Source organism: Oenanthe melanoleuca, chromosome 2 (assembly GCF_029582105.1).
Source record: "Oenanthe melanoleuca isolate GR-GAL-2019-014 chromosome 2, OMel1.0, whole genome shotgun sequence".
In the NCBI taxonomy this organism is placed as follows: domain Eukaryota; kingdom Metazoa; phylum Chordata; class Aves; order Passeriformes; family Muscicapidae; genus Oenanthe; species Oenanthe melanoleuca.
In genome coordinates, this window is record NC_079335.1 from 33,710,300 (window position 1) to 33,735,306 (window position 25,007).

At 37.6% G+C, this 25,007-nt stretch overlaps 1 protein-coding gene across 1 annotated transcript in view; it reads right to left on the reverse strand.

Moving 5' to 3' along the window:
* Positions 1 to 25,007, reverse strand: part of PREX2 (phosphatidylinositol-3,4,5-trisphosphate dependent Rac exchange factor 2) — a 169,993-nt gene that overhangs the window by 26,564 nt on the left and 118,422 nt on the right. The window contains exons 33-37 of the mRNA XM_056484325.1: positions 23,361 to 23,463; positions 21,677 to 21,820; positions 17,590 to 17,704; positions 4,655 to 4,721; positions 2,473 to 2,663 (exon numbers count right to left, since the gene is read on the reverse strand). Coding sequence (XP_056340300.1) covers positions 2,473 to 2,663; positions 4,655 to 4,721; positions 17,590 to 17,704; positions 21,677 to 21,820; positions 23,361 to 23,463 — 620 coding nt within the window. The remainder of the gene's footprint in view (positions 1 to 2,472; positions 2,664 to 4,654; positions 4,722 to 17,589; positions 17,705 to 21,676; positions 21,821 to 23,360; positions 23,464 to 25,007) is intronic.

Consider the following 25,007-nt stretch of genomic DNA (forward strand, 5'->3'; position numbering starts at 1 on the left):
CAAGCTTTCTGTCTGGGCAAAGGCAATTTCAGAATGTCAAAAATCAAAGCCCACTTAGTACTGGCCTACAGAGATGTGGCCTAGGGAGACCAGAAATATTAAACAGTACATGAAATGACTTTATATGACTTCAAATGCTAAGGAAAAGCTTCTTCATCCATCCAGTTTGCATGTGAAATAGTTATTTCATGAAATTGTTATTAAAAAACTTTCTTAGCTTGAACCACTTGAAGAGACTTATTTCCCTTAGAAGAGTGAATGAATCCCTTCTTGTCTCTAAATGCTTGAGTTTTCTTCTGAACTTCTGGGTACAAACCCCTGCTTATACAACTTCTCAACTAGCCCATTCGTTTTTCCTGGGCCTATCTTGAGATATCTGTGATAATGCCAAGACTTGATGTTTCTTTCTCTGAACAGATGGTAACCACAAAGGCAGCATTAATGCACAAATGAAGTAGCAGTATCTTGTACCAAAACTCAAATGGACTCACTGTAAAGTAGAACTAGTCATGCTTTAGGGAAAAGCATCTTGCACCTTTACTTTATGTAAATAGATGATGATGAATCCTTTAACATCTAGACAGAAACCCACACATAACACTTTTAAATCCCATTCCCATCCTCATAATATAGTCTTTAAAACCAATATGTTGGTTTTCTAAATTTTTGTGGTTTTAAAATACATTTATATAGACATTTTTAGGAGTCTTTACCTTTGAATTAGTCCTAGTTTTGAGTAGAAATTTGATAACAAATTACTTTTCATCTCAGAACAGCTCACATCTTCCTCAGTGACCAAATTATTCTGAATAATTTGTGACCAACACTACAGGGTAATAGTTTATTTGGGCAGTTCTGACTTTAGTCTTTAACTATCAGAATTTTTGGCACAAATGTGCTGGCAAATCCATGAAATTGTGATCAAACCCAGAGGCAGTCTTTTTCAGCTTAAAAAAAACCCATCAGAATTATGCCCAAAGTCTTTTCTGATCATGTAAAACATGGAACTGAAAGCAAGACAAAGAAAAAAGCTGTATAGCCTCGTGGTCTTCTGAAACAACAGTGTCATGCTCTATAGTATTTGCATCTTCATCTGATGTAGTGACTGGTGTTACATAACAAAGCTTTTTCCTGCTATTCCCTAAAATTAAGTAGAGTGCACAGCATGTTATGTACACTTGTATCATGAACAAATAGTAATACACCAACCCTCAAACAGCAAAAACCATCTTTATACAACTTAATGCTTTCGGCTGTATATGGAGCTTTTCCTTCTATTCATGCCTGATAATCTGCATTGCAGCTTATGTTGCAATTGCCTTTTTTCTTCTCCCCTCTTCAAAACTCTTTGGAAGAAAGGATATTACTTGAGGAGAAAGTAATGCTCTTTCTAAAGGTATTGGTAACCAAGCCTGCTAAAATAAGGACTTGCATAGATCAGAAACTAAGCAGCATTTTTAACATACTGCTACCCCTGATCTACAGTTTGGAATTCTTATGAAAAGAGCATATCATATAATTAGTATTGTTCTGTTAATTATTTTATTTGTTGGGGGTTTTCCCCCTCTCCAATTTTAATCTTTGCTTTTTTGGTACACTGTCCCAAAAAATTGTAATCTGCCCAGCTGGAGCATAAATATATTGCTGCCTGTGACAAATATGATTAAGGTACTAGAGTGGTCTGTGATAATGCTATTGTCATATATATATATTTTTCTATTAAAATCTCTTAGGATTGATGACAAAGTTCAGTTGACTATAGGTCAGTCTGTTTTTTGGTATTGTGTTAAACACATTGACTGTCCTTCAGACAGAACCTCTCACTATCATAAGGTGTTACCTGCAAAATGTGTATGTCTTATGTTTGTTTTTTTTCCTTGAATCAAGTTCTGCTATTATTCACTGTACCATACAAAGTAAATACAAATTTCAGCATTTCTTGCCTTATTAGAGTTCAATATCATAAGTATTATTCATCTAGGTAACATTCCTCTTTCTACTTTAGCAATTAAGATTTTTGCCTTTTACTGACTTGAATGAGGAACAATCTCAACTGCACAAACCAAAAAACTTGTACTGTCCATTTCTGTCAATCACTGCAAACACAATTCTAGAACTTCACCACAAATCTATCATGTGCACTTGCTATTTCATGTAAGACATTAGATATTTAGTGTAAGATCCATCTCTAAAAGAGCAGCAGTCTTGTCTTGGTTTTAGTTCATTTCCTGGGGTTTTTCTTGCTTCAAAAATGTGAATTCATGGAGGCAAACTAACTTCTCCAATTGGAATCTCAGGCTGTCAGCAACCAAACTAGCCTCCAACTGGTCCCATCAACTCACAGAGGAAGTTCCCAGGGAGAAAACCACCTGTGTATGCACCCCCAGGTGCCTTCAATGCACACCAAGTCTCCAAGCTGCAATGACAGGGTGACTGACTGCACCAAAAGAAGGGAGAAGACAAGTGCCATACCGGTGCACGCCGCTGTTGCACATGATGATGTGGCAGGCCCCCAGCCTGCTGCAGAGCTCCGAGGCCACGGAGAGCAGCCCCACCCCGGAGGCGCTGCAGGCGGTGTACGCGCAGGCGGCCGTGCGCCTGGACCGGATAAACGACCCTATGAGCCGGTACAGCTCCTCCACGCAATTGAGGGGCCTCATCAGCTGCAGGACAGGAAGAGAGATGTGAGTACGTGCTCCTGATAGCACATGAAATACTCTAAGAGAGTAGGTCATCTGAGATGCAGGTAGAGCACCAGGTCTGCTGAGAAAGTCAATTCCATGACATAACTACAAAACACAGTCGTCTGTTACACAACATATGACAGCTTGCTAAAGCTTTTCAGTTCTTCCCTCACTGACTGTTTCATTCCCAGTCCTGCCTATGGAAGTGTTTCTCACTTCAATAGACTCGATTGACCAATGAGTGCTGTATCCATTCATGGACTGGGAAAAGAAGGGAAGCCATAAAGAGGAAACCAACAACCATACACATATACGTGTAGACTTGTTAACTGACTTGCTGAGAGAATCAGCTTACATTTATGACAACAGTCCTTTATTTATCAAATGTCTAGTTCCTAATCCTGTCTAACAACATCAAAAATAAAAATTAACAGATGTGGCAAAAACATGCAAGCAAGAACAGTTAACTTTGTCACAAGACTTAACATAATCCCAGCATTACTGTACTAAGAATGAATGAAGTAAAGAAGACAGCTTTCAAGTCAAAGCTTCTGTCAGAAGAGGAGCCTTCAAAAGTGATCTAGCAATGAAAACCAGTATCTTATGGTACTTTGTGTAAATGAGATGCTCACAATACAAATTTTCAGACCACCTAATTCCAAATTCCCACTTCTCTTTATTCCAGAAACACTTAGAGATTCCAACAAACCCCCATGCTAGTCAAAGAATTAATCTTTCAAAAGACAAATTAAATTCCCTAAGGACAGTTTTACTAGTTAGAGAAATGCCAGCCTCACTTGGTCCTGTGATAGTTACTGCATTGAAAAGCATAGATGTCAAGAAAATCAGCTGTAACAAATAGTGTATTTAAACCTGGGTACAAACAGATTTAACTTGGTTTAGGTGCTACTGGTTTGACTTGCATCTGTCCAAATTGATCATAGCTGGTGTCATCTGCTAATGCAGAGCTATGGACAATAAAGAGAAAGGCATAGCCAAGAATGGATCATGCACTCACTCTTGCCTTGCTCCTGTTGCAAAATAAATGCATTAGCTCAACCTAGCACCCCTTGGTCAGATGTGGATTATGAGATGCATTTCTCTTGCCCTTGAACGGTTTGCTGAAATAGACAGGGAACAGGTTTCGGGTAACAAGCCCTTCCCTCACAGCTAAACATCCCCTGCTGCACCTGTGACTGCTAGGCAAGCTGCTGAGTCCCCAGAGAAGGAGTGGCAAATGTCCCTCTTCCCTCCTGTGCAGTCCTGCATGGATCCAAGGAACAGGAACTACCAGACTGTTAAACACCAGTGCTGGATGACACTGACAGAAAATTTTAATCTACCATAGGGCTCAGCTGATGAGCTGTTATTTCTCAAGCCACAGTAGCTCAATCACTTTTGCAGGCAAGACCCCAGGAATTTCTTTATTCCCCCTACTGGGGTGCAATACGTGATTTAACTCTCCAACAAGAGAAGAGAGCATTAAATGAATTTTTATAGCCCTGGGATCTCTCAGCCACAGAGGTTTAAAGACAGATGAAAGCATTTGAAGAAAGCCTAAATGAGAAGATGAAGAAAGTCTTCTGAGCAGGATGCTGAATGAGTATTTAATTTGGAAAAGCACTTCCAGCTTTCACAACAAAGAATTTCTGCCTGCACCTGTCCTCCCCCATCCTACCCCACATGCTCCTAGGGCAGTTGCATTGCTCTAAAAGTACAGTGAGAAAGGCAAGTAATGATTTCTCTTCTCAAACACAGATACCCCCCTGACACACCTGTTAATACAGAACCACATGGCACCAACCACCCCAAAAAACACAGATGGAACAAAAGCTGCAAGAGAGCTCCTCCTTTCCCTGCCCCTCTCCCCACAGCTTTGAACAATTCAATTTTTGCTGGAATAAAGAAAGTCTCAGTAACACAGTGTGTAACATACTGAGTTTAATTAGGCACTTAACATTTTTATTTACCTTATCTATATAAGCTGCTTTAGATGTTGAATTTGGAGGCAAGTTTGACTTGTCCAGGTAGAATGCCCTGAAAGAACAAACAGATAGATTAAGGCAAAAACTAATTGTTTCAAGTCATGAACAAAGTTTCTACAAGGGACTATTCTTAGACATCATCCTAAGGTTGGAGGGTTTTTTACCTTATGGTAGGAGAGGGTCAAGGAGTAATACAATAACAAACAGGCACTATCACTCCTTTTAAAGTATAAGGAACTTTCTTTTGTTCTGGAGACAAAAACTGTCCATCTGCCCTTTGACAGTACAGTGCAAAACTTTAACATCTAGTTATCTGAAAAAAACAGGATCTGAAAGTGATTTTCAACAAAGCTACCCATGAAATGATCTGTGGCAACTGTATAGATTTTAAGAGTGACTTTGGGAAAACTGGCATACAAACAGTGCCAGAGCTTTGCATTCTACAAGCTTTTTTAATATTTGCTGTATATAAGTGCAGTAACATAAAAGCAGAATCAACTTGAAACACATGATACACAGTACTGACAGAGGAAACATATACATGTTCATAATATAAAACAAAACAAAAAAGCATAAACCCTACAGGGGGCAAATATGCATTACACATGTTTTCTTCAATTCAGGAACCCTAGAGGAATTTTTTGTTTTAACTTTCCAACTTATAAGCAACTTAATTGCTCACCACAGAGGAGCTATCATTAAACATCTCATAGCTAGAGTAAATATTGTACATATCTTTGTGATAATATCACAGGTTTTATTGCCTGTGCAGCAACACAAGTCTGTCCCTGCCACAGCAGTGAAGTTGGACCAGATGATCTTTAAAGGCTGTCTAACCCAAATCATTCCACATTTCTCTTATCACAAAACTCATTCTGCTGGTTGTAAAGCTCCTAAAATCTCCTATGGCAGCTGAAAATAGAAATATCTGGTAAGCCTCTCTACCTACCAGTGAGAACCAGGCAACAGCTACTAATGCAGAAACTCTGGGCAACAACAACAAGAGAAACCCAACTGAACTGTGGAACACATAGGAAAAAAAAGATTCTCCAGTGACAACCTCAAGGTATCACTGTAATCTAGATCCATTATGTGTGTCAAGGCACAGACCTGACTAAAGGTCACAAAAGAGCCACAACCCAGGCTGGAACTAAGGAGTTTGGCAGCCAAATTTCAGTTGCTGTATAATATGAAAAAAAAAACCCAACCAAAAGACAAAGAAAAAAATTGTCTCCTTGCATCCTAACTCTCAAACAAGAGCATCAACTGGATCCCTCAGTCATTAAAGCACTGATTGATGTAGCACACAAGGTTAAAAATTGCTCCTCCTCTTATTTTATTATTTCATCTAGGAGAGAAGTTACATGGTTGCACACTTGCTGGGCAGGGGTGCAGACTGCAGATCTGAATCCCTGATACTCTTCAATAATCTGGAATAATTCAGTTGACTAAAAAATCCATCCACCTTTTATTTGTTTGTAGTTTGTAGTTTTGAAAAACAACTTCTCCCACATTTGAGGTTTGAATTAATTCCCTCAGAAAGCACAGCAAAGCTAATCTAGTTCTGTTATTCCATTAAGCCTGTTGCATGATCCACAATGCACTCTGTATCAAAGGAAGCTGGGCACTGTTGAAAGGAAAAGAGGTTTGTAGAGAAAATTACTCATAAATCACTTTGAGTGGCCACAGCACACAAAAGCTACCTCAGCAGCAACAGACCAACCTTTTCTCTTTGTTAGCAAAGCTACAAAACAAAGCCTCACCCTGCTCTGCACTGAACATGATCAGACTGAAAGCCTACACTGCTTTTTCCTGCCATACAATAGGAAAATCTCCTTCATTCAGAGGTGTTCAGCAATCCCATCTCTCTGGACTGAATGTTATTCCAGCAAATCCATCTGCATTAAATGAAACCAGAAACCAAAAATGGAATAGTACAATAATTAATGGAGTACATGGAAAATAATTAACCCTGAGGATAAAATGAAACAATATGGACACTAGAATGGAATATATGGTGATAAGAATTTCTCCATTAATTCAGGCAATTATTCATCAACCTAAAAAAACCCAAACAAAAAACTAACTATGCACAACATTCATTTTAAATATCAAAATATCCTGTTACAAGTGAAACTATTCCTTCCCCATCAGATAACACTCACAGATGTTTCTCAAGTGCTTTATTTTTATTGCTTTTCATAAAAACTGTCTTCAGTATTTTACAGAACATGACAACCTGTGGACAGCATATAAATTTCCAAAGCACTTCACTTAATTACTAAATGCTTGTTAAGGTCCTTAATCATATTTTATGGGAAAAGTTAATGGCAGTCTTGGCATGGTGCCCAATTTGGACAATATTTTCTAATCCATTTGAAATGAACCAGAATGAAATCATAGTTCTTTGTCTCCAAATGTGATGTTAGTTTAGCTTTTAAAGCCTTGCCATTTCTGTAAGACCCAGCAGAAAAGCCTTCCTTTAAAAAAAAAAAAAAAAAAGGTAGATAATCCAATACACAATAAATCTACTGAGGACTATTGCTGTGTTCAACTTTTATAAGATATCCCCTTATGCAGCAATGTCAAATAACAGGGACAAGTATCACAGGGAAAAATAATACCAGGATAAGGTTAAAAACATCTTAGGGCTCAAAAAGAAAAATCTCTCACAATATAAATGCTTTCCTAAGATGTCTTTCCAGAACCTGAGTACAAAGAAAACACAGAAGCACTGATGTTTTCTTAGTGAAGCACTTTACAAGGTACCCTCCAAAACTGACACAGACATGTATAAAGTCCTGAAAACTGAAATTTTGCAAATAGAATCCTAAGGAGGTTTCAGACCTGCAGAGACACACATTCCTGAGTAACTTCGAACAGAAAGATAATTCAAGCAAATCCAAGTGTTTAGTCTTATTCTGAATTTCATGTGCCAGTAAGCCCATAGGTTTATCCAGGTACTGCTAATCTTTTCTTTAAAATACAAGGATAGCAAAGAAATAATTGGACAGGGAGAGGTAACTGGGTTATGGAATTTAATACCACCAAGTTGATGGTTCTGCTCTAGAAAAGTTTTGCTTTGATGTTATAGCACAGAAGAACTTGGCCTTTTATTTCCACATCACTGTGGCAAACATATAAATTAATTCATACTGTCCTCAACAGAAGCATGGAAATGGATCTTAATTCTACTAGATTTTTTATCCCTCAGTCAGAAGATATTCAAGACCATGTAGAAAAGCACAGTCAGCAACCTGAGAAAGGACACATCAGAACAGAGGTGTGCAGTAGAGATGTGTGTGAGTCCCTAATTATTTTATTCAGATCAAGCTAAAAAGTATGTATTTGTGACAAAGATAAACAGTTTTTTGTATTTTTGCATCTATGGGCATACATACTTTTGTATTTCTTTAACAACAAGTCTATGTTCAGCCATCTAGTTTTTAACTATACAGGTGGGAGTGTGTATAACATGCTTATTGTATATATATGTGTGTATATATATTTATAAATATACATTTGTAAATACATTTATATACATATACTATACATGTAAAAATTATTTTTTTTTCTATAATAAATGTATTCATTCTCTGTTATAGCAAATTATTTCATGCATTCTTTCCACTTAAAGGCAAATCTCAATAAATGATAAATTAACAGGTATTATCTTCTCAACTCATGCTAAGACTCAGCAATTTTAAATCATGTTTCCTAGCATCTGTGAGTAATACAATCCTATGTACAGTGTCACCAGCATCCTTAGTAGTTACAGAAATGTCTAATCTTAACAACTGAAAAGCTTCATGACAGTACCATGATTTTAAATTGTCAAAGAGCATATACAGTAATATTCTGACCTCTCACAACTATTGGGAAAACTGAAGTGCAGAACAGAAAATTTTAGTACCATGTGGCTCTAATCATGTGTAACTTATATTTCACGAGTCAGAAACTCAGTAAACCTTAATCTTTGGTAAGGTCCTGACACCCTGGTACTGAGTGCTGGTGAGGCCATACCTCGAATCCTGTGCTCAGTTTTGGGGCCCTCACTACAAGAAGACCTTGAGGTGCTGGACTGTGTCCAAAGAAGGGCAATGAAGATGGAGAAGGGCCTGGAGCATAAGCCTTACAAGGAGCAGCTGAGGGAGCTGGGGCTGTTTAGCCTGAAGAAAAGGAGGCTCAGAGGAGACCTTATTGTTCTTCTTGTAATGAGGTGTGGGCTGGCCTCATTCTCCCACATGACAAGTGATAGAGCAAGAGAAAATGGCCTCAGTTTGTGCCAGGGGAAGATTAGATTGGTTATTAGGAAGAATTCATTCACTGAAAGGGCTGTCAAGCACTGGGACAGGCTCCCCAGGGACATGGTTGAGTCACTATCCCCAGAGGTATTCAAAAGATGTGGAGATATGGCACTCAAGGACATGATTTAGTGGTGGACTTGGCAGTGCTGGTTTAACAGCTGGACTCAGTCTTAAGGGTCTTTTTCAAATCTAAATAATTCCATGACTCCTGGCTTACCCCCAACAAGTGGCAAACCAACTTTTGCCAGTCTCCACTGATGTCACAGTGTAGGAATGGTATTCCCCAATTTAGTCTTCCCTCTGAAACCACTCCAAGCCATGCTCCATCACTAACTCCCCCTTCCCCTGCAGTGGGGTGGAGAGAAGGATTGGAGCCACAAAAGGTAAAAATCACAGATTGAGATAAGAACAATTTACCAGAAACAGAAGTGGGACAAGAACACAAACAGCAAGAGCAACAATATTAATGACAAAAGTGTCCACAAGAGAGTGTGGTTCCCACACAAAAATGCTCTCTGTGGAGCCCACAGTCCAACCACAGCCCTGCCACCCTCTGGCTCAGGACCAGCACCACATTTACTGCACCAGGAGGAACCTCTTCTCTTGGAAGAGACTCCCTGCCTCTGGCAATGAGGTAAGGTGCTATAGAACAATCTCCAGGTCCTAGCCATGTCCCTCCTGGTTACTGCAAAAACTAACCCTGTCCTGGCTGGAAACAGGACAACTATTATTTCCCTCTACTGTGGGGAATAGTGCAGGCTTTGGTGAAGGAGACATGACTGTACAGTGAGACAAGAAAAATACAGAGAAAAGAGAAAAAAATTATCAGGTTTAGTAATGAATTTAAATACCTACAAGTGGGGAGGGATATTAAGAAAATCTTAAAAAATGAAACTTAAAGACTTCCTTGGCAACAATCTGCTTTAGCGGACTAGACTGGAAGTATAGCAGGGACACTTCAACTTTCAACTCTTGAAAACTAAATTCCCAAGAAACTAGACTCTTAAACTAAGGGAAGAATCCTCTAATGCTCCTCATTTTCTTGCAAGACTGCAGCATCTGGCTAGACTATTGGTCTCTCATCAATTTAAACTGTCTTCAGCCTATGAGTAAGGTTTGTTGAGCAATTGGCATCAGAATGAGCACAAAATCTGAGGTAGAAGCAGAGAAGGACATTTGCAAAGCAACAGTCCTGCTATTGAAGCAGGTCTTCACAGCCCTACTCTTAAATCTTTGTAAACACAAAAGCAGGGGATTGCATAAATGTGAGCACAGAGATGTCAAGACAGAAAGTAATGTATGACAAAAAAAGAGAAAAAAATAGAAAAAAAGATCCAGTTTGCTCTATGTAACACTGCCCACTTTTCACCTGTTTTTCCAGAATGTAGTCTCCAGCATCTCTACCTACACCCAAGAGCACTTGAAACCATCCTATTTGTGATGTGAAAGGGAAGCTCTTTGACCACAGACCAGTCACAGCTGCTCTGCTGCTTCTCCCATCACTGTCAAAACAGCCAAATCCACACTGAACCAAATAATGCTAATTGCTTCCACATTTCTCTTTCAGACAATGGATGTCTCCTTTTTAGCTCCTGATTTTCCAGACATGGAATACACTGTTAAAAGAGACAACATGCCAAATATTCATCATGTAGTGAGGGTTTTGACTATTGCAGGCTGGATTCCTATCAGTGACCAGGAGTGAAAGAAAAGGCTCCACCTCTGATCACTGCAGACACACATTTCTCTGTGCTTCCAGCAGATAAAGAAAGCAGGATGAACCTGATCTCCATCTCAGTGAGCAAAGAGTCAGTACATATAACCTACCAAGACTCATAATTTTCAACTACAGAACACTACTGATAATATATACTGATCCTATTCTGTCAAAAATCTCATTCAGAGAATGAGCACAGCATGGAAAAAGGGAAAAAAATCTCAAAGCTAAATTCAAGCTGTCTGGTAATATCTTTTAAACCAGCTGGACAAATTTAATTTACTTTTCCCAGGATCTCTTTATTCTCTCTCTGGTCTTGCCTCATTTAGATGCAATGAATCTTTATTTCTGTTCTATCTAAAGTACTTCTCACTAAGTTCATCAGGAGACAAACTTAGCCATTATTTCTTTGCTATATCCTTCAGAGTGAATGCTTAATTTTCAATTTCTCTTTCATAAAGACTCTGCATTTAGAGAGAGTTATGTCATAAATTTCTAGACATTTGGAACCACATCTTAAACATCTAATAGTCATTAGATTTCCAAAGTTTAAGATAAATTTGTCTATGTAGTATTGCAGTCCAGCTTTACTGCTGCTGTTTTGAACACAAAGCTCTGTATCAAATAAGTAGTGTTGAACACAGGAAAGCAGTTTTTCTATGTGATTTAGAAATATCTCACTGTAACAAAAAGAAAATATCACAGAATCACTCTCTGAAACCCATAACTCACATCACCCTTCTAAATTTGATGGCAATGACAGAAACTGTTAGTTGCTCATTAACATGTTGCTCACTGAACTGAACAGACATGAAGGAAAGATCCATCACAGGACAAGAGCAGCACAAGGACAAGCAACATAAGCTTCTTGATCACTTGAGCATTTGCTTTGGAAAAGCTTTCCACTGGAAACAGTGGGGCAAAGAGTCTGTCAGCCTTAAGGCGAAATGTAATGTATTTACTACAGGAATTGATATATGATCCAGCCTTTTTGATAATGCAGGTATTGCCTTGAGGCTTCATCATTTTGTTTCAGAGACAAACAAGTTCTTTCTTTCACAGTAATTAACTACCTTTAAGTGGATACATCCTTTATGTCATTGTAACTCATTTATAGCAAAGCAACTATTAGAGAATTTTAGTTCAGCCTGAAGCCATGAGTGCCATCACATCTATTTTCTGCCTTGACTAAATTATACAGGATACAGAAAATATCATCCTGCCAAGAAGCCTGCAGCTTGAGAGGCTGTTGTGCATCTATACATGTGTGTATAAATAAAAAAGATGGTACATTCCTCAGACAGATTTTGTTCCATGTTTGCAGATATTCTAGGGGCAGAAATAGTTTCCTTTTCTTCTCCTCCTTAAAATTAAAAGAAACAAGAAAATCCAACAACATGAAAATCTCATGAATCGTAACATCCCTGAATAAAGAATTCAATTAAAATGGCCATTGCTCTGTGGAGGATTACTTATGACATAAAATAAATACAGGAGGCTTCAGACAGAAAAACTGTTTGAAGTTACACTGTAAATGAAACTCTTTAAAACTACAGCTATCACATTCAGTGTAATCAGATGTTCAATGTAATGAGGGTAGTTAGCTAAATCATTTGTCATTAGATTCACTGATTATAATTGCTTCCTTAGCATAACAGACTTGCATTTACCTCCTAAAATGATATCCAAGAAAGCAGCAACATAGGGAGAAAAACCCAACAAAAAAATCAAGAAAACTCCCCAAAAAAATCCACTTTTTCTTTTTTTTTCCTCCCTTACTGCTTGCTTTAATTTTTCTTCTATTATGGCTGTACAACAGACTGCAGAAGTAGCTGCCAATAACCCTGGACACAGCTGACTTCAAAGAATAGCTCCAAATCACACAGAATGGGTAGGCAGGAAGGAAGGAACATTTTTTCCAGACTTCTTTCTCTATTGATGCACAGGCAAGTTAATTACTACACAGTGGTAATTAGCACCCACACCAGTGGTAGGGATGTACAGCAACCCTCAGCTGTCTTTCCCTCAGCAAGATCCTCTCTTTGGAGTAAAGAACTGGGTCATCATATAATCAGGAGTGTCACAAGAAAGTGCCATGCTGAGGAAAAGAGAAAATTAATGGAAAAGCAGAACTTCCTGACCTTACCTTCATCTATTATTTTTCTCATTTCCTCTGTAAGTTCCCAATCCTAAACACCACAACATCAGAAAACAAATTTTGAAGGTGTTTAGATGTCTAAATGCAAGCATACAGCTCTGAAGAAGCATTAAAAATGTTCATCTATCTAAATCCCTTTAATTTCTCTAATTCCTTATTAACTGAAACTTATCTGCACAGACAGTTTTGGAATCCAAGCAGGTAAACTGATGTGCAGTTTTCAGCACCCATAGACCACCATGGTTTGCTCCTGCAGTCAGCAGTGAAAGCGAAGCACACTGCAGAGACACAGGAGCTGGAAGCAGGCTTGGCACAGCCACAGCCCTGCACCCTGCTGAATGTGCTGTGCCCTGAACATCCTCTCTGCCTTTGTGATACATCCCTTATGTGCACAGACACATGCAGGAAAAAACCTCTCAAAGCACAGATGTGCTCGGACTTTTCTGATTAAGCAGCTAACCAGAAGCACCTGTAGAAAACTGCATTTTAATAGAATGTCATAGGAGGGACAGCTTTTACCCAGAATGAGAAAGCAAACTAAAAAAACAAAAAACAAACACCACCACCAGGAAATAAAATATTAATCTGAAAATGTCAAATATAGAGATAGAAAGACTGAAAGAGCAAGCTTCCTACTGCACACTCAAATTCCCATCCAAGTCCAAACCTAGGGCCACTTGGACAAACATTACAGAAGTTTTCATTCTGACACTGAAAGTCCATTTTCAAAAATGGCTTACTTTTTGCAGGAAGCTAACCCCAAACCCTTTATCTCTTAGATTTAAAAACTGTTCTCACATCCAACCAAATGTTTTACTTTGAAGTCACTGTTAAGTCCAAAGACTGGCTGAGCTATGGCCATGCAGCTACCCTGTCTGCCAGGGTCTGTCCCAGCTTCCAACAGGCTTGCATCCCAACCAATCTGACCATGGCAGCAAGGACCATTAGATTTATTTCTATGCAATGCAGTAGTAGCTGGCATACTGAACCTTACTGCAGGAAATAGACCTTTACCATATGCAAAGGATAGAATATATTTTAAACAAATTATCTTTAAACTGTAATTTTGAAGCATTACTGCTTTAAGTTTACCCTCATGTTTTTACAATTTCATAACTCAAGACTTGCAAGACAATACTTAAATCAACCAAGCAGTCTGAGTAAATAGAGTGCATTTGTGAGATTTGGTTAATCCTATAAGCATTTGTAGTAGTCATGGATTTGAACATGTCCTGTTCTGTTGAAGCAAAAGTATGTCTGGTATCTGTAACAGCAAAAGGATTGATTCAGGATGAAAAAAGCCTGTTTGAAAGTGAAGGAGTACCAAAGGAGGAAGATGGGACAACTGGGAGGAGGAAGGAGAATACAAGGAGGTCTTCCTCAACACTTAACACTGACTCCTATAGTGGTCAGATACACAGGCCCTTTTTAGCCACTTCTAAATTAGAAGACAACTGCTGAGCTATTAAATACATAGTAAAAAAGATCTTGAAAATCTCTGCTGACCTAATCACTTTCACTCAGATGTACTGAATGTTTCTCATTAGCAAATAATTTGATCAGGTTCAATTTACATTGCTGGCAACTACTAGTACCAGCTCAGCTCTCAAACAGAATTTGAACATAACTTTATTTTCCTTATCAGTGTCACAGAAATGGAATTGATGAACTATAAATATAAGTGCAATCTGAAAAAAAAAATCCAGCATGATTAAAAATAATTGTGCTGAAAATTTCTCAGCAGATTGAAATGTCATGAACTAGGTATTAGTTGTTTTGTTGGTTTTCTTTAAATAACATCTTTATTTCAATAAAGTATTTCCTACATACTGCTGGTGTAAAGGATCTTGCCTCAGGAACTACAGAAGAACTCAACTTGAGCTTAACTTGGTAAAAAAGTTCCCTTATAGTACTAACAAGATTGAAAGAGCTAGGGTTAAATCCATTACAGAAGATGGAGGAACATTTCCTCCATTCCACATAAGCATGAAATTCTATAAACAATTTTCAACTGTCTTTCATGCAATCTCATAAAAATGATAATCTTATCAATGACTATTTTAAAGCTGAGGTAGTATTTTCAAAAGCCCCAAAGCAAAAACCAAAGAAAGACCAAAGCTCTTATAATACTCAAATCAGTGTCAAGGAGGACAATATTGCACCTGGATTTATTGCATCAGTTCTGATACTGTGGAAAAACTGATCACAGTTCCAGAATTAGGAATGACCTCTGCAATAAAAGCAAAGTTTCAGCTTCTTGATTTAATGGCTATCCTTCCTGAAATCCACTAAAAATTTCCGAATATAACTTCTGATTTATTCAAATAAATAATCTGTATATTAATCCTTTAAAGCACATATCAGTATGAGATCTATCACCTAAAAATATTCTGTGTACTAAAACTTTAACAAGACTTTACTACAAGGAATTAGCAGGTAGCGGAGCAAAGACACTATTCACTTTTTCATTTACTCTCCTGCTTGGTACACACCATGCTAGGCAAACCTCTCTGTTTGCAATTGGGACCATACACAGCCAAGGGGTCTCTTTTATTTCACATTATTATTGGAGCATTAGTAACTCAATGCATCAGGAATAAGAGAAGCTGAAATTGTTTCCTGAGTTCCCATCAATGGATACCTTGGCTGCAGTGTCACTGCCAAACATTGCTTTCTTTCCCACTAGTCCCCATGCTCTTCTCTTGTTCCCACTTGCTTTTGGCTGCTGTAGTGATGGAGAGATTATAAAATAGTCATCAGATGGACATGTAACAAGCAAGCAGCACATTCCTTTTCTATGGAGAAAGAATGGCTTATGGGTTGTATCTCAAATTACTTATTTTATTACTAAGAGGTGCTGCACAGAGGATTTCTTCCACGTGAAGTTATTACTGCACTTGAGTATGTTCCCAGGAATATGCAATTTCATTTTGTTCTTCTTTAGAGCAATTACCCAAATGTTAGTATCTTTTGCTGCTGTAGTTACTTCATTAGATTCTCCTGGCCAAACACCTACACAGGCTAGCAAACAGCAGAACAAGAATGAGGCATCTGCTTTTCTGTTTTTCCTCTTCACATTTTGTCAATTACTTCCTGAAGCTGTTTGAGCTGCACTTAAGAAATGGGTAGAGTTCACCAGAAAGCAAACAAATCAATTACTGAATGTTCTAGTCAGACCTTAGAGAGCTGAAAAAAACATCAGTTCTTTTCCTGTTCTTCTGACTGGGCAGAGATACCCACAGTAAATTTTGTTAATGATAAGTTTGTCATGGTAACTTCTTATAAAACTAGGCCTTGAAGCTTAGCAACTCACCAGAGCTGTGAGTCACAAAACTCTAAAGGGGAATGTACTTCATTATAGCCCCAGCATGAATGGAGGACCTAACTCATGAGGTAAGCAAGGTCAAGGAACACTAGAGCACAGAGTCAGGAAGAATTTATTTTAAGGATTTTCATGGGAGGTTATGTTATATTATTCATAGAAAAAAGCCAACACAAAAAGTCTTGTCTTGTCTAACTGATACAATCTCTCTCCAACACTAGCTGATTTCATCTAGTACTGGCATGACCAAAGTTTTCTGTAAAATTGATTTACAACATAAACCTTGTCACATAAATAGTCAGGACTTTTTTTCCCCAAATAGGAAGAGCAAATACAAGAGATGGAAAAGAGACTAAATAAATACATTTGTCATTGACATACAAGTGTACTGACAGAGATGTCACACCCAAAAAATCAAATATACCATACTCACTGAATTGGCTTTAAAATCACTTTTGCTATAGCAGTACTTAGATTAAAACAGAATCTAGAAATCTCACTGCTTTAATAACAAATAAGATAAATAGTTTTGCAAGATCTGTGAAGAAAACCTTCCAGAGAGAAGACCAATAAATGAAGGAATTGCAAAGAGACCCTCATTCATCTTCTTCCCTCTTCTCCAGTGTCTTTGAGCTTTTTTAACTCCTGTTCTCTGCTGCTTTTATAAACTGCCTAATAATTGTCCTGGTGAAATGACATTTCTATCCAATTTAATTTTAAAAGTGAATAGATGTGGCTTTACCAGAGTCCTCTCCACTCTCACATGGCAAGTAAGAATACTCAAACAGGTGTTTTGCACAGACACAGCAAGAGTTTTCTGTGTACCCATTTTCCTTATTTTATATAGATTATTGTGCATAATAGAAATTCTGTCTTTATGTGCAATCCTTAATGAAACATGTACCAAAATACACAGCTGCATAATATCTACACATACTGGTAAGCATGCACTCTGTAATCCATAGTCAACACTGATGCAGGTATCCAAATATATCTGTATTCCCATTAGTATGGTGGGGGGTGGGGAGGAAAAGCAGGAAAAGAACATTATTTTCAAAGTCCTATTCTGCAGAAATCAGGTATATATGGTCTATAAAATCAGATCATAATGTGCAGCAATTCTGATACTCCATTTGTGAACAAGCAGACTTTTCCTTTTCTTTATGCATTAGTGCAATAACCTGCAGGTAACTTCAGCTAGAACTTTCAGGAAAAAACAATTTTTGTAAAAGTAACTTAACATTACAGAAATCAGAAAAGGTAGAATCATGAATCATGAATCTTGGATCTTTTCAATCACAAACCAAAATCCAACCACAACAATACAACACATTTCAGTTTAAAGCTGTGCCACAGAAACTGAACTGAAAAACATAACTCTGTAAGCTAAACCAGGAATGTTGGTTTATTACCCACCGTAGCTTCTGGTTATACTGCTTGACTTTTTCTAGGGAGGCAGCATTAATCTGAGCTTGAAATTCTTCCACTGAGACACTGTCTCTGTAATAGTATCCTTCCATGCTCTCCAGTGCTGTGAAAAGAGAGAGTGGAAAAGTGAAAGATCAGTATTAAATATTTAGTAATTGCTTTCTTTGTAGTTTTGTTCACACACAAGTGAATTACTTTTTAACCTTGAGGCTGTGATCCTACTGTGAATTGCTGAGCTGTTTCTGTATGTCATGAAATTTGTACAGATCCCTCTTAAAGATTTCATTTACAAGAAAAATTATATTTCTTGCCCTGTGGAAAATACAAAAGAGAGCACTAATTTGAGTTTCTTTGCTTTAATTAAAGTATTCCTGCCTTTTGAATGCAAATGTGGTGTTTAATTCTGATGTATCCTGGAAGAAAACAGTAGAATGACCTGGGGTAGAAGAAATAAAGGATCAATGTAACTTTCACAGGGGGACACCTAATAACTTCTCATGAAGCCTGATTTTGAGTGATGTGGAGCACCTCACCTAGAGGTTCCTCTAGTTATACCCACTGATAATGTGAATACTTTATTCTAGATCAAATAAAGCAAATTTTGCTGGATGTCTGCAAATGGCCTAGAACTTCCTTTACAAGGTAAATAAAGTCAAATACTTGTCTGTGTCCACCTTTGCTGTATTCATTTCACCAAACCAAGGATGAATATTGCTACAAGAATCCAGGAACTCAACAGAAACTTCAAGGAAAGGATTCTCATGAAAATTTGGACCAGAAATATTAAGATCTTCCCATTAAGAGGTCAATCACATTATAACATTAACCCCAACTCTTGGTGAAATATTATTTTTTTGTGTAGAAGCTTTAAAGGCTTTACAATTAGGAACACTGCCACTTTAGTAATCCATACACATTCTAAGAACCTATCACCCTATCAGAAAATGCAAGCCATAAGCAGAGTTTTCATGGAAACATGCTGCTGCCTTACAGCTTCAGCTGCACACAGAATATTAATTCTGCTTGTATTGCTTAATATGACCAGTTAATAAATTATTCATTCATTGTGAAAGAACATGCAAATTGCACTCCCCTTCTGTGCTTTCACAGTTTGTAATTCTACTTCTGTGTGAAAAATATTCAGTTTCAAGAGTCAGACTTGATTCTTCTTTGGTTCTAAGTCACCCCAGAAAGCTCAAACAAAAATATCCACTGAACTCCATCTATAACAGCATGCTAACACAAACAGAATTGATAATCCCTACTGCTTACTTTACTGGCACAAAGTTGGTTTTATTCAGTTAGATTATCCAACTGGGAAACTCAGTCATCTGTGAGGACTGGCAGGAGCACAGAGTTCTGCCACGCTCACAGGTGCAGGCAGGGACTCCCATGCTGTGTGCTCTTTCCCTGAAGGGTTCAACATTTTTCTACCCAATATATCAGAAAGTTCTTTTGTAAGGAAGCTTTCCTTACAAACACGTCTTCTATTCTTCAATCCAAGATAGGATATTGTGGTCTGAAGGCACAGAATAAGTGGTTGGGAAAGCCACCTGGAAGGGAGGGTGGACTCAAAGGAGAGTAGCTAATGGAAATGTACTGCCCAGGGGCCCACTACAAGCAGAGCATCTCAGCTATCTCTGCTGTTCAGTGTCTGCATCTCTGACATGGAGGAGGTAAGGCAAGCTTGCAGCTGATGCCAAACTGGGACAAGCAGTGGGTCACACCCAAGTGCAGGGCCACACAAAGAGCCAGGCTCTTCGCAATGGTACGAGCTGACAATCTACACAAATTGAAACAAGAGATGTTTCAACTCAACACAAAGAAAAAACTTTCCTACCATTAGGGCAGTCAAGCAGAGTAACAGGCTAGTCAAGAGGCTGCATAGTTTCTGTCCCTGGGTGTTTGCAAGATCCTACTTGTTAGACACCCAAGCCATGGTTTCACGTCACAGCTGTTGCTGTTTTGAGTGGGAGGCTGGAATAGAGATCTCCCTCCCAACCTGAATTATTCTTAACACTCTATGAAAAACTAAAAAAAAATTCAAAACTATACATGATCAAGACACTATGTAACAATTTTAAATAAACAGAATTTTCATTTTAAATAGTGTCTTTAAATTTATTGCCAAGATTATACATCTAATGTAGGAAATAGAGAAATCTAAATGTCAATAGCAATATCTCAACATCCTCAGCCTCATTCCTGCAAACTAGGATCCTTTTGAATGTACACACACATTGTGTTCATGTGGTTGAACAAACCTGTTTCTTTACAAATGGAGGGGTTGATAACACAGCCTGGGTAAACAACAAAAAAATTCAAAAACTATTATAGTATCAATCACGTAAATATGTAGACTTGTAATTTTAGGCATGGAGCTGTGACATTCAGAATAGAGAAACAAATAGATAAACAGTCTGATGTGCACTGACCAGTGCCTTTAACAAAGTATTCTAAAAACATGATTTTCTAAATGTTCCATTTGAAAATATCATAAACCATTGTATTTCAGGCAGGAAACAACTTACTTATGTTTAGATTAGGGGAGCAAAAATTTGCTTCACAGAGAAACTTAAATAAGATTTCTACATTAGTCACTAATAAATTTCAGTTACAGATGGGAATCTACTGAATTAGTTTGATGGCAGGTCAGCCAAGCTTCATAGGAAAGAAGTAAAAAATAGAATCCCAATCCACTCATTAATGAGGTAAAAAGCCCTCAAAATAATGGTTTTAACACTAGGATTCAAAGACTTATCCAGGACCTCTTATTCTTAGAATCCAATGGAATTTCTTAGAGGATGATCCTTGAAAATTAAAGAAATTTGATATGATAAAGAAAGAAGAAACTTTCCATTCTACTGAAAAATATTAAACAGATGTAAACACTCGAATGGATTCTTATCCTTTTCCTCTACCTGACTACAGAGATGCTTATCCTAAGAATTAAATTTTTTGGGCTACTGGAAACAGAAGTGGAAAAAATTTTGCTAAATAAATCTCGTAGCACACCGAATCCCCAATCTAAAAAAAATCTTATTTCCAGGAATTCAGCTGAACCAAGGTATTTTCTGTTCTCTCTCAAGTGCTTTTTTTGTCTGCTCTACTGAAATTGCCTCCTGCTCATTTTTCCCTAAGACTGAAATCAATCTGTTCAAAAGAAAACCACTGAAGTCTTCATTAGTTTGCTTAAAAATAAAATTCCAAGGATCTTATTTTTATAAAAATTGTGTTTTTAATTTTATAATAAGTTCACCTATTTATTTATACTTCTGTGCACCATTTCCTTTTACATCCTCCTTGTGTATTAGAGACCAAGCTCCCCTCTAAAACTTCATTTGTATGCCTGACTTCTGCCTGTTCCACACAGAGCCTGGAAGCCTTTCACAAGGCATGGAGTATTTTCAGCTCCCTGTGAAATCAAAAGCAGCTCAAGGCAATCAGCAGCTCACATTCACCATTTCAGTGGAGCAAACTTCATGCTCCTGATGACTGTAATGACACTGCAGCTAATGCAGGCTGCCTGTAATTTATGAACAGTCTGAACATCAGCGCCACCATTCCTCACTTTGTAATGTTTGCAGAGCAATAACTACAGAAGCCTGAAAACGCTATTTAACTCTTCAGAACATTTTCAGGAGACAGAATTCTCAGGGGGATAACAATTTAGTCCTCAAATATGAAGTAATGGGGAAAGATTGCATTAGCATTTGAAAAGCAAAACACTTTTAAGGACAATTTTCATGGTCTGACTATTGTCCATTAAAGGCTAAAAAGAACAAAACAATATTGATAAATGAAGATTCAGTCTTTGTGGTTGGAACTACGTAACTGGCATAAATTTAGAAATTGATAACCATGCCTCTATTTTTTATTACAGGTATCAGAATTTCTTCAATTTACAACTTAATTCAAAGTCCTCAATAAATGCCCACATTAAACAACATCTAAATATAAGCATTGTACCCTTATGACTACAGAGGATTCAAATCAGAGTAAATAATTAGAAGTTTAAAGAGAGTTAGCTATTACATGAAAGAAGCAGGACAAGAGGAATTTAACCTCAAGTTACCTTGTGAAAAAAGTACTGGGTGGATTTTAAATCCTCCTCCATTCTTCAGCCTTTGTGGAAGCTGTTCAAAATGGTAACCATCAAGGTAGAAGTAAACCTTCAGTGTTTGCCGGCTTCCTTCTGCTTGGTACGTGATTGGTACATCTGAAAATACAGTCAGTGTCACAATTTTATTGCAAGCAAAGACACATTCCTTTCCAGAAACTCTTGCACACAAAATTCATGAAGTTAGATTAATAAAATCACTGCCAACACAATATCCAGTATTTTTCATTATACATTGTTCCCACAGATAAGTCTCCAAGTTGAAAACAGTACCAACAAAACATAGCGACTTGTATTTGCATTATTATTACACAGAGATTTTTTACTGGGAGCATAAATCACATTGTATCTAAATGGCAGATTCCAGAGGAACATTTTTCAATACTTATGGTAATAAGAAAGAGACTTCTTTTCTCGGATTATGCAGACTCATAAGTGAAAAAAAAAAAAAAAAAAAAAAAAAGCCAGTTCTTGACCACTGTATGCATAGTCAGAGTGACTGTGGTGGCAGCACTTAAACCAAAAGAAAATACAGAATTCATTACAGTTCTTGAACACATGTAATTTCTATTTATTAGCACACACCCCTCAGTTGAAAGATCCTGCAATATGAACAGTTCATGACAGAGGTATAGGATAAACTCCCCATAAGGAGCCTCTCCTGGAACTGCATTTCCATGTTGTTACCTGATTTTACCTGAGCTTCTTTTTAAAGCACTTTGAGCAGGGGCCTTACTTGAATCACACCAAAATAACTATGGTCTTACACAGGCTGAATCCTACCTGACTGTCAGCCCTGTGCTACTGAATTCTCCTGTGCACAGGGAGCTTTGTGGAGCAGCTTTGTGTCTTCTGGTTTTGGTTATTGCAGAAGTTCTCTCCAGTGTGGTCTTAATCCAGCAAAGGAATTGTTTCAGAAGGCTTGATGTGAAGCAGACATGCTTTCCTCCCTTCCCAGGGGATTTATGAGACAGGAAAAAAATGAGGCTTTTTTGCTCACTAAACAAAGTTCACTGCAGGGAAATATCTACTGGCTGAATATATGTTAATAAAGGAAGGGCTGAAAATGAGCAAAGTGTATGAAGAGCAGACTGCAAAGACAGTCCTTTCCTGCTGAGTTGGGCAAGTTTTGTGAGGAAGGGTTCATGGCCCTGATGGTCTGCAGCAGCAGGGCTCAGAGAAAGCTTCTTGACCAATTTAAAGCAATCCAAATAGTGGCTGCCATGTCCTTTCAAGGAACTCTTCAGAGAGTTATTTTTCACACAACAAAATGAAATGTGATTTATGTCTCTTCATCTCACATCGGTTGCATTTCCTTACCAAGACCTTCAAGCTATTTTTACACATTTCTTCAAAAACAGCTGGGTCTTCCAGGGACTTTCCTGATGCAGCCACATACTCCCCATGGAAAGCTCAGCTAAGCAAACAATTTTGCCCCCAAGGTTACTGACACTGCCAGATAATGATTCTGCACTGTCACTGATGACAGCTGTACTTCAGTACATCTAGGAATATCAGGTGAGCTATACATCTACTTACTTTCCAGAATTCCAAGTTATGTAAGATTCCTTGTGGGAGGTGATGTTCTAGGAACAAAAAATGTTACAAAACCAGTAAAACCCATATATTAATTACTCACTTGCAACTAGTGGTTCTGGCTCTGATTGTCTGAAGTAGAAAGTAACTTTTTCCAAGTCAAACAATGCAACCAGTGTATCTTCTAGCATAGCTTGTTCATCAGCCTAAAAAAGGCAAAATAAAAATTGGAAAGGTCATTTCAGCCAGATGCTTTCCCTACCAGAAATAATGTAACAGAGCAGGACATAAAATTAACTACAGAGTGTTGCACAACATTTTATTGCTGCAGTGTATAACCTATTTAACTCCTAGATTAGGTGAATATCTTTGTTTCTATTGGCATTTTCCCTTTTATTACTAGTTCAAGATTATTAAAATGAATGTTATCACATCATATAGTAAATTAATAGATAATTTATAGCTACCATTATTTCTCATATCTTTTAATCAAATCATTCTGTCATTATTCTGTAAGAAACCAGATTTTAACACCTTGCCTTGCCACCAGGTCTATCTTGGTAAGTAATAGAAGGGAAATGTGAAAACTTTTTTTAACATATTTTTTTTTTAATTTCCATAACTTTAGGATTTCACTTATGAACAACATATAAGAGTTTATTGTGCCTGCTCTAAGGACCAATAATTGAACCAGAAGCTCAGAAAAATTACAGCTCAGGATGACTTGCACTTCAGCTACAAAACTCCAGGAACAAATCAAGTTCACAGATGTGCCAATATTCTGATTTGCACCTACAGTTCACTCTGTGTACCTTGTGCTAAAGAGATAGTTAAAGAGATCCAGGATTTCTCAAGACACTCAACTGAACCTTTAAAAAGGAAAATAGTAATCTACAATTATGTTTATCTTGAGTTAACTATGCAGAGCAATTTCAGCTTAAATCAATAATCACTTAAAGTAATTCAGTTCCTTATACAGCCCTCCCCTGGCTCTTTAGATTAGCAAGAGCCAAAAGGAAATCTGAGGCATGCATTTTTTCCCCCTCTAAGAACTGAAACAGTACGATGGCAAAGAATAATAAATAGCTTCCCATAAATTGACAATAAATTATAGTTTACAGAACAGTAGAACAGAAGGAAAAAACCTATGATTTTCCCTGATCTATATAGTGAAATAGCATCCCTCCTTTTACTTATGAAAAAGCAAATCTGCTAGAAATATCTTGTCTCTTGGCTCAATTTATGAAGTTTATGGACAGTGATTTTGTCAGCAGAATAGTCTGAATACCATAGAGCAGCGTGGGAAACTCTTGCACAACTGCTCGTTCTTTACCAAACTCTGGCCATAATGAGTGCAATTTCCTTCAAACACCCTTGTTTAAAATAACATGGATCATTTGTAAGCCTAATAGTGCTGAGAAGGTATTGAGAAAACCTTCCTTTAAATACATTTCCCTTGGTTAAGAGCTGTTAGGCAGAAAAGACTGAACTTTATTTTCAATTGGACAATGCATACTGCTGGTATCTGATTATGTGAAAATAGTTGAGCAGCACACACTTTCACTAGAACGGAAATCACTGCAATCTTGAAAGAAAAAATATCATTATTCAGAGCTGTAAAGACAACAGTTGCTTTGTGATAACATAACAACAAAGTACATGGAAAAACATCAGACAGGCACCAATGGAATTTACTCTTGAACTCTTAAGTATTGCACCACCTGTTGGTGCAACACATTGTCAAAAAGCA